The 11,055-nt window shown below is 43.2% G+C and overlaps 1 protein-coding gene across 2 annotated transcripts; it reads right to left on the reverse strand.

The window, feature by feature from the left end:
- Positions 1-266: 266 nt before the first annotated feature.
- On the reverse strand, positions 267-10,803 carry LOC138799604 (oocyte zinc finger protein XlCOF8.4-like). 2 transcript variants are annotated; one of them, XM_069981039.1, is made up of 7 exons: positions 10,694-10,803; positions 8,264-8,351; positions 7,704-7,865; positions 6,679-6,802; positions 4,018-4,127; positions 3,423-3,534; positions 267-1,654 (listed from the first exon to the last, which is right to left on the reverse strand). In XM_069981039.1, exons 2-7 carry the CDS (start codon positions 8,339-8,341, stop codon positions 990-992), a joined length of 1,251 nt encoding a protein of 416 aa, XP_069837140.1. In that variant the 5' UTR covers positions 8,342-8,351; positions 10,694-10,803; the 3' UTR covers positions 267-989. The 2 variants fall into 2 exon arrangements, with proteins under 2 accessions (XP_069837140.1, XP_069837139.1); XM_069981038.1 differs by having other exon boundaries at positions 268-1,654; positions 8,264-8,356.
- Between the last annotated feature and the right edge of the window lie 252 nt (positions 10,804-11,055).

Consider the following 11,055-nt stretch of genomic DNA (forward strand, 5'->3'; position numbering starts at 1 on the left):
TACACTCCTCAACAATAAAACTGCAATACCAAGAAGAAAAAGTCATGGAATTATGGAAATCACCAGATCAATAGATGAAATGCAAATTGAATATGCAGGAATACATGTGCTTACGCGCCTCGGTATGTTTATTAATGGTCGTCTGAGGATTGTTCTGCCATGCTGAATGCATTGGGGGACACAAATCATCAAGATTTGGAATTGCAGACACATGGCGACATCCCCGATTTGCTTGGTAGGAGACAAGTCCAGACACATAGAAACAAGCCAGCAATCTGGGGAACAGTCCAGTTTCTTTTATTGTTCAAGCTTCACAGTAAAAACAGACTGCATACATGATATAGGTGAAACCTTTCGATCATACGATCTTAGGGTATGTGCACACTGAGGAATTCTTGCGTAATTTCCGCTGACGGATTCCGCACATTTTATAGCGCTCGCGGAATTGTTGCGGAATTCCCCGTGAGGCGGGACTCCGCTACGACCGCTGAATGGCTGAGATGCCTTAAGACGTCACGTCTCAAGCCGCAGCTCAGACCAGGAAGCGGCAGCCGGACGGGAGAACAGGGAGGCGCGATCCGGGATCCAGCGCTGGAACCAGGGAGGTAAGTGATTGGCGGCTTCTATATCCACCCCCTCCCCGGTTGTACACTAAAAATAACCCCAGCCCGGAGTGCCTCTGTAAGCTCCAAGTATAGAACATGGCTGGAGAATCTATAGCGGAAACAGTGGCAAGTGTAGTGTTGGTATATCTGGAGTTTGTTCTGCAGAGGACCTGTGCAGGGATGGCATATTTCTATGGCCTCCAGCCATAAAGAGGATAAGGGAAGCAGAAGTCCCCAAATACTTCATGCAATGTGGTTTGCAACAAAACTGCTGAAGTTAATATAGTCTTTATGGTATATTGAGAAACATTTTATAATGGAAAAAAAAAAAGAATTCTGATGATTTATTTTTAATCCACAATAGTCAATGATTTGCTTGGTGCACTACATCTGAGGTATAACATTTGCTACAGTCTGAAGATTATTATGGATGCGTTTTTTATGCTGAGCCAGAGCTGATCTATGATTGTAACATTTCCCACATTCTAAACATGAAAATGGCTTTTCCCCTGTATGGATTAAATGATGATTAACAAGATCAGACCTCTGGGTAAAACATTTGCCACATTCTGAACATGAAAATGGTTTTTCCCCTGTGTGAATTTTCTGATGCGTAACAAGGACCGATTTCTGGATAAAACGCTTCCCACATTCTGAACATGAATATGGCTTTTCCCCTGTGTGCCTTCTCAGATGTACCATGAGATCAGATTTCTGTCGAAAACATTTCCCACATTCTGAACATGAATATGGCCTCTCATCTCTGTGAATTCTTTGATGCATCGAAAGAATAGATTTTCTTTTAAAACATTTTCCGCATTCAAAACATGGAAACATTTTAACATCTGTACTTTGCTGAACAGTCTGTAATTGACCAGATGGTAGTTTCCTGTGGTTAGCAGTAGATAGATCTCTGCTGTGAAGGACAAACAGTACATTTGTGGTAAGAAGAGCTGTGGCGTTCCCTTCACCATTGCCTTCTTTCATATTGTTTACTCCATAAACTGGGGATAAAAGGAGATGTCCCATAACATTTTTGGTGCAGCCATCTGTTGAAAACAGAAACAGTTTTTTTTTTTTTTTTAGTCTTTATGAAAATTATACATTTTTAACAATTTTACATACATCTTTCCACACAAAAAGGTTAAAAATTAATTGAAAAACTAATTTTAAACCACAATTACTCAGTTCCTAGCTACATGTCATACAGTACATTATTAGGCTATGTTCAGACTACGTAAGTCTCCGGACGTAGCGCGCTCCGTGAATAAGCGGCCGGAGATTTACGTAGTTTGCGTACAATGGAAAGTATACGATATACGGCGGCACAGTTCACACTACGTGAGAACTTACGCGAGGATCATACGCGGTGCCGTAAAAAATGAACCAGACCATTGTCTGAGGACGAAAATGCCGTTACTTACGCCCGTATCGTAACAAGCGGTCCCGTACGGAGTGGTGATTTCTTCATTTTGCTATCTTTTTGTGCTGATCCAAAAGGTTCTGTGGGGTGTCCGGGGCTAGGCAAAGATTTCCAAGTAAAAGACCGCTGTCAGATCGCTACGCAGGGCACTCGGGAAGCGTAAGTAGACTGCGGGCGTAAGTTCGCTCTCCGTACGTAGCCGGCCGCAAGTAGCGTAAATCCCCAAGCGGAGTTTACCGCGTATGAACATAGCCTCAAAGCGACTCTGTACCCACAAAACCTCTTGTACCTTCGGATAACTGTCCCAGATCTTGGATTAGCACAATAAACTTTTTTTTTTATCCTTACAGCATAAGGCTGGTGTTGGTTAATGTAAGTAGTACTCTGTCTTTGCTCCTGACCTCTCAATTTGGTATGGGGTTTCTGATAAACTATATTTGTTACTTTTATATACTGAACATGAACCTCAAATATGAGGTTGTTTCATATGACAGTACCATAATAGATAGACAATTACATATGTACTATGGCATATGCTATGTCAGAACTGAATTATATGTACATTACTAGTTTTATAGTATCTAGGGTGTTGGATGGTTATAACTACTTCTTCTGTCACTTTTCTTCTGTGATTATTATTATTTCTGCCCTTTAGTTAGAGCTAATATTCTACTTTTGGTCAGAATGTATTGACGGTGTGTGAAAGGAAGAGCAGGAGTCTAATAGGGGACAGAGGTGTCACCCAGGAAGACGTATCCTTTAAAGAGTCACTGTTATATATATATATATATATATATATATATATATATATATATATATATATATATATATATTTATTATTATTATTATTAATTTTTTTTTTTTTGCAGAAATCAATAGTCCAGGCGATTTTAAGAAACTTTGTAATTGGGTTTATTAGCCAAATATGCCATTATCTGCATTTAAAAAGCCTTTTCCCAGGTCCCCCCCCCCCTCCCTCCTCTTTTCCATCCACTGCAAAAAATCAGGAAATTATGACTTGTTGCATCAGACGTACCCAGTCTGTTCTAGGGAGAGGGGAGGGGGGAGGAGGAAGTTAGCCGGCAGCAGAAAGCAGATAACAGAGGATTACAGGCACAGAGCTTGGTGACAGCAGTAATCAGAGGTCATAGAGGACAGTGGTGACTGTCAGAGGAGATAAAGGGTGATGTATTTGTAGATTAACTCTTTGTTGTCCTGTTTTGGTCTTTTATTTAGCTCTCTCCATAGGAGAACAATGAATACAGGGGGGAGAGCTTCAAACTGCTTTTTCATGATAAAAATGCATTTTTCGGCTAATAAACCTAATTACAAAGTTTCCTCAAAATCGCCTGGACTATTGATTTCTGCAAAAAAATGTCATGGTTATTACTCACTGGAGCCGACATCTGAAGGGATTTCATCCTTCTTATGGAGCTGGGTATCACTCACATATCTCTCTTGTTCTTCTTTTATTTCTACAACCTTTATGTCACTCAGATTGGTATCCTAATAAATAAATAAAAAACACAGATTGTAAAAAGATTAAAGGTTATGTAAATGGAGCTTAATTGCAAACCACACCTGAATTGGAGAAAAGAGAGGGGGAAAAGTGGCCATGTTTTTGTAGCGCTGGATAACCCCTTTAATTTATCTGATCTTGCACCGCCACTGGTATGAGAGCTCAGGTTCCTGCTGTGTGGCGCTTTGGGGATTGGGGATGTGACAAAGGTGCGCTCAGTGGCTGCATGCCTGTTTTTCCATGTGAGGTCACGTCCCAGATCACAGTAATGCTGCACAATAGGGACCAGAGCTCTATGAAACCAGAGGTAGTAAAGGCGCAAGGGGAGTGGCTGCTTATTTTTTTCATTACCCCATTCCTCAGCAAATATGTATAAAAAGCTCAGCATGGACAATCCCTTTAACTCCTGATTTTAGTCCAGCACATTTCATAAAATACAATATAAATAACATATAGCATTATTTCCCTACCCGATAATCCTGCGTACGGTTCTGATTTTCCTCTAAATAATCCTTGTCATACAGGGTACTAGGGCATCTGTCCGGTGGTCCTTCCTTCTGAAGGGTCTTACAAGATTTAACTAAAAAAAACAAAAAACAAACAAACATAAAACATCTATAAAGGGACTTCAAGGGTAGACCACATATATGACTAAATTCAATACCCCACACTTATCATTACCATCACTAGGATGCATGGATGAAAAAGGTCAATATTATTGCCAAATTCTACAATATTTATTTTTCACTCAAAAAAAAGAAAGAAATTTGAGCATGGTGAAATTGTGAATATTCCTTTAGCAAAGGTTTAAAAAGGCACAAAGCAGTGGCTCAAACACTTATAGCAGTAGTTCTGCAACAGCTGGAGGACCACAGCTTGACGGCCCTGGCCTACAGCCATGAATCTACTCATAAATTCAAATTAATAAAAAGACATTAATAAAAGACATTTCTTTTATGGTTTGGATGTGCTCAAAAATCACATGCAGTATTTTTTAACTTTCCAATGCAGTTTTTGACCTTTTTTTGTATTCATTTAGATTTCTGGTACTCATTTGTAATTATTTGAATTGTCTGTGTGTGGCAACTAGTAATAAGGGAACATCCCGATTTTCGGTTCAGGTCCTGGACATGAAAATAAAAAAAATGATGTAACTGTAACTAACTTAGGCCCCCTTCACACGTCCGGAAAAACCATCCGGATTTCCTATCAGGAAATCCGGACGGATTTCCGGACCCATAGACTTTCATTAGGCACGGACACCCTTCCGGATTTTTCCGGAAGGGTGTCCGTTCCGGAAAATAGATCCGGAAAAAATAGGACATGTCCTATTTTTTCATAGAAGTCTATGGGAGCGCCTGAGCCCCGGACGCTTTCCTGATGCGCATCAGGAAAGCGTCCGGACCTCCGGATGGCCTGTGGCTTGGGAGAGTGCAATCACCCCGAAACTTACCGGACCAGTCCTCCTGCACATCAGCCGCCGGGACTCCACAGCCGCCCTGATGATGCCTGATGCCGCCGGCTGACAGCACTCCTCACCCGGTTCCACCCCCCGACTCCCCCGGGGCCGGCTTGGTGATGCTGCCCGACAGGTCTCCTCACCCGTACCACCTGCTGCTGCCGCATCCCCGCCGCCACCAGACTGCTGGGCAACTCTCCTCTCTACTACCCAGGACGGGCACTGGACGCCGAGACAGGTGAGATGACCCCCCCCTCTCCCCAAACTAAAACTCCCATCATGTACGGCTAACAGGTCATGATGGGAGTTGTAGTTCTGCAACCTGTGGCCATCCAGGTTGCAGAACTACTACTCCCATCATGCCCTGCTGACAGGTCTTGATGGGGGTTGTAGTTGTGGCCATCCAGGTTGCAGAACTACAACTCCCATCAAGACCTGTCAGAGGGGCATGATGGGAGTTGTATTTGTACAACCTGGATTGTCGCAAAACTACAACTCCCATCATACCATGCTGACAGGTCTTGATGGGAGTTGTAGTTCTAAAACCCGTGGCCATCCGGGTTACATCTCCAATCATTACCTGTCAGCAGGGAATGATGGGCGTTGTATTTTTGCCATCTGTGACCATCCAGATTGCAGAAATACAACTCCCATTATGTCCTACTGACAGGTCATAAAGAGAGTTGTAGTTCTGCAACTGATTAGAGGATGACATGTGACATGAGGGGGACAGGGTGGCACGGTACATGAGGGAGACACGGTGGCACGGTACATGAGGGGGACACGGTGGCACGGTACATGAGGGGGACACGGTGGCACGGTACATGAGGGGGACACGGTGGCACAGTACATGAGGGGGACACGGTGGCACAGTACATGAGGGGGACACGGTGGCACGGTACATGAGGGGGACACGGTGGCACGGTACATGAGGGGGAGATGGTGGCACAGTACACTAGGGGCTGTGTGGGTACCTATGATGTATGTTGACATACTAGACCATATTGAAATCACTTCTACTTTTTTTTTCTCATCAGGAAATCCTGAAGGTTTTTCCTGATGGTTTCCTGAGGGTAAAAACGGATTACTGTCAGGAAATCCTGATACTTTCCTGATGACATTTGAGGTCTCCTGATCAGGATTCCCTGACAGTAAAAACTGACACGGACGTGTGAATGGGGCCTTACAGTAGAAGCGTACATTTTGGTCTACGCACATGCATACAGATTATCAGGCGCAAAGCGTAAATTACAAACGTTCACATGTGCAAATATGTTCAAAAATTATTGTTATAACCATTCCGATCATGGAGCAAATTGTTCATGATCGGCGAATATGAACAATAAGTGTCATCACTAGAGATGAGCGAACCTGGAGCATGCTCGAGTCGTTCCGAACCCGAATTTTCGGCATTTGATTAGCGGTAGCTGCTGAACTTGGATAAAGCCCTAAGGCTATGTGGAAATCATGGATATAGTCATTGGCTGTATCCATGTTTTCCAGACAACCTTAGAGCTTTATCCAAGTTCAGCAGCCACTGCTAATCAAATACCGAACGTTCGGGTTCGGATCGACTCGAACCCGAACCCGGTTCGCTCCTCTCTAGTCATCACTAATGGTAACATACAAAATACTGGATGGGACTTCAAATTAGGTAAAGGTCTACTCCTACCTGGTGATGTGGGCGTCTGGTCACACTCCATCATAATGTCCTCATACTGATCTTTATGGCGTTCTAAATACTCCCACTCCTCCATGGAGAGAGAGATGGAGACGTCCTGATACCGTACAGGAACCTGATATACACGAAGATAAAAACACATCAAGTTACATACTGATATTATCCAGAATTTCTGCTTCATATATGAAAATTATTTAAGGGAGTCCTGCCAACCCACCAATACAGGGTGGCTGTCACTCTTCACTGTATAGGGAAAGCTGCCTACAAGGACAGGGTCAGCGGGACTCTCAATGTCTTTCCACGGGTCCTTTCTAGAATTACTCTGCTTTTTACTCTGCTTATTTCTGCCCCAACTCATACAAACCTCATATCACAGAGCCCAGCATCTCTCCCCCCTACAAGGCAGGTTAACTTTAGGGCATTCTTTGTTCTTATATGTCCTGGCCGCTCCTCTATGGCATGGTTTGAGACATCTTTTCTAGCGGACAGTTTTCCCTTCATAGGCAAGTGCATGCCTAACTTTAATACTAGCTGTTGGTCCAGGTACTCGGCACAAGCAGAAGTGCCCCCTTGGTGACTACTTTTAAAAATTCAGCCGTTCAGTACTTATCAGCTGCTGTATGTCCTGCAGGAAGTGGTGTATTCTTTCTAGGCTGGAGAGCAGGAGAGGTTTTCTATGGGGATTTGCTACTGCTCTGGACAGTTCCTGTCATGGACAGAGGTGGCAGCAGAGAGCACTGTGTCAGACTGGAAAAAATACACCACTTCCTGCACAACATACAGCAGCTGATAAGTACTGAAAGACAGGAGATTTTTTTTAATAGAAGGAAATTACAAATCTTTGGCACTGAAACAACTGCAAGATAAAATAACCAGTCAGTAAAACATGCTGCCTGCTGTTGGAGCACCGTGATGAACATGCTGACAGGTTCACTTTACCACAAAGCTACATTCAGTAGCCTGTCACCTGCTTTGCGGTTTCTCTATAAAGTCCCAGAATTCCCAGCAACACTCACCTCTCCGGTTAGCAGCTCTGTGATCCTGTTGGTGAGCTTCAGAATCTCTTGGTAGTTCTTCCCCTCATGTACCTGTGAGTGAGGTTGAGGACCTGTGATAGGATTCTGGCTCCTGTTCCATCTTCCACCTTCTTCAGGTATCCTCTTCACTACTAAGTAATCCTGTACATTGAGAGAAAGACACTGATTTACCTTCAAATGTTCTCTTTACCTCTTAGGTCTTTGCTTTATTAGGGTACGTGCACACTACAGAATTCTTGCAGATAACATCCCGCAGATTCCGCCGCTCACTCCTGCTTGATTCTCTGCCTGTCCCATAGACTACATTCTATGCTCAGGCGGATTTCGCCATCCGCCCAAAGAACTGACATGTCAATTCTTTGGGCAGATGGCGAAATCCTCCTGAGCATAGAATGGAGTCTATGGGACGGGCGGAGAGTCAAGCGGGAGCCAGCGGTGAAATCCACAGGATGTTATCGGCGAGAATTCCAAAGTGTGACCATACTCTTACATGATACAAGACATGAATGGCATGTGCCATGATTCCCATAATCCCTCACCTCTCCAGTCAGCAGGTAGATGATCTCTATTGTGAGGTTTAATATCCTGTCAGCCATCTCGCTTCTGTCCTTGTTCATCCTTAGTTTGCTGTCCTAGGAAAAGTTGGGATAACACCATATATGAATTATTCTATAATGGAAAGCTTTGAATTTTTTCTAAGGAGTTATCCAAAATTATAAAAACACGGCTGCTATCAAAAACATCACCAAACCTGCTTGAGCGTGATTTTTCTTAAGTGGAACTGAGCTGCAGTACAATGCAAAAACTGAGGACAAGAGTGGCGCTGTTTCTGGAAGAAAGTGGCTATGTTTTTCTTATCCTGGATAAATCCATTACCACGTCTGCCTTATAAGTAGCCAGAACACAGTTACACTGCTAGTACTTCCACCCCAGTCCCATCCTGAAAAGGATGTTCCCAAAAAATTTACAAAAAAATACTTCTCCTGGTGTCACTGATCATATATGGTCAGTTTGAATAAATGTAACAAAATATAATAATTTATTCAACCATTAAATGGGTATTCCCACCCCAACTAGCATAGTAAAGCTTGTAGGACACATCAAGTAAAATATTTTTGACTCCTGGACCTCCACTGATTGGCTCACTTATAAGTGCACTATGGCCGAGTGCGACACAAGCATGCTCGAGTCAGATCGCTCAGCCACCGGTATTCAAATGCTGAGCGATCCAACTCAGCATGCACAAGTCGCGCTCATCTCTACCAGACACAGCTCCAGGCATTTTGTAGTGGCTGTGGGTGGTACTGCAGTTCTGCCTAATTCCCTTGAGGAAAGCTGCAGTATCAGGGACAGCAGCTTCATCATGTACAACACCGTGCTATTACATTTATTTACTGTTGAATAAATATGCTTGGTTAACATATTAAAGAATAAAAAAACTTTACAAGAGGTGCCGTTACTCATGGCACTGTGCTCTGTATACAGACACCTACATTGTATAGGCAAAAATACAAACATGTATGCAATAGTAACATTATGCATAACTTTGTACATAAACATGCTATAGATACACACTATATATAATGCACACAATACATACAGCTGTATTAAAGCGTAACTGTCATTTTTTTTTTATTGCAGAAATCAGTAGTATAAGCGATTCTAAGAAACTCTGTAATAAGTTTTATCAGCCAATAAAGCCTCCTTCTGTACTCAAGAAGCAATCTCCCAGCCTCCCCCCCTGACTTCTTATCTGTGCATTATCAGGCAAACACGTCCTTATTACAGAGAAGCCAGTGAAGACGGGTTCTGCTCTCTCCATTGTAAGCCTATGAAGGGGGGAGGGGCTGAGGGAGATGAGGGAGCAGGAAGAGGTGACATGAAGGTCAGCTGTTTGTAGACTCTCTGGGCACCTAAACCGCAGGATTCTGGGGTCAGAAAGGTCAGTGCTTATCTATGAACTTACTGAGAGAAGATTGCAGGGTGTTGTGCTGTGCAGGACTGCTCCGTGCTCAGTCACTCCTAACAGCCCCTCCCCTCTCCATAGCCACATAATGGAGACAGAAATCCTGCTGCTTCTGAAGGGAGGGGGGAGGCTGGGAGATTGCTTTTTCAGTCCAGAAGGAAACTCTTTTGGTTTATAAAACCTATTACAGAGTTTCTTAAAATCGCTTGAACTGTTGATATTTAATGTTTCAAAAAAAAAAAAAAAATGACAGTTACGCTTTAACCCTTAGACGACCCAGGGCGTATAGTTACGCCATGGAAGTCTGTCCCCAGACGACCTAGGGCGTAACTGTACGCCCTGGGTGTTTCTCCCGCTATGAACCGTGCTCCGGAGCGGAGCGCGCTACATAGCAGGTGGGGGCCGGCTGCAATCAGCAGCCGGGACCTCACCGGTAATGACACGCTGCAGCGATCGCGCTGCCGCATGTCATTAACTACTTAAACGCCGCGGCGTTTAAGTGTAAGTGACAGGGGGAGACCCCAGTACTATAGTATACACTATGTATAGTATGTAATACACACACATTAGGTATACACAGTATATACTACCCCATGTACAATAATATACACTATGTATAGTATGTAATACACACACATTATGTATACACAGTATATACTACCCCTGTACTATAGTATACACTCTGTATAGTATGTAATACACACACATTATGTATACACAGTATATACTACCCCTGTACTATAGTACACAATGTATAATATGTAATACACACACATTATGTATACACAGTATATACTAACCCTGTACTATAGTATACACTATGTATAATATGTAATACACACACACTAGGTATACACAGTATATACTACCCCTGTACTATAGTATACACTCTGTATAGTATGTAATACACACACTAGGTATACACTGTATGTAATACACACAACACATATACATGTATGAGCACACACACTCTTATAATTACAATGTATACACTGATCCTCACCACTGCGGTATCAGTAGATATAGGCTTCAGCGCGGTGGAGAACCTCTGACAATGTTATCACCATGTGATGAGTCACGTGTGTGGGAGGAGTTGAATTCCACTCTGTTCCTGGAGGGTAGACGATATTTCCAAGTGAATCTATGTAGCCTTGATGACGTCGCGGTCATGTGACTTGTGTGGGAGGAGCTTAGTGGTTCTTAGCAGTAGTGAGGCGGCTGCTGGTGTAGGTCAGTCAGGACTGTCTTGCTGCAGGGTCTGTCTGTGTCCCGGGCTTTCTGTGAGGTAGAAGACGACAGTAATGACTGTTTGAGGAGTTTCTGGGCATTGAAATTGGCAAGCTACTCTCTGGGAGCATTTTTTAT

The sequence above is a fragment of the Dendropsophus ebraccatus genome, chromosome 8 (genome assembly GCF_027789765.1).
Source record: "Dendropsophus ebraccatus isolate aDenEbr1 chromosome 8, aDenEbr1.pat, whole genome shotgun sequence".
NCBI classification, from domain to species: domain Eukaryota; kingdom Metazoa; phylum Chordata; class Amphibia; order Anura; family Hylidae; genus Dendropsophus; species Dendropsophus ebraccatus.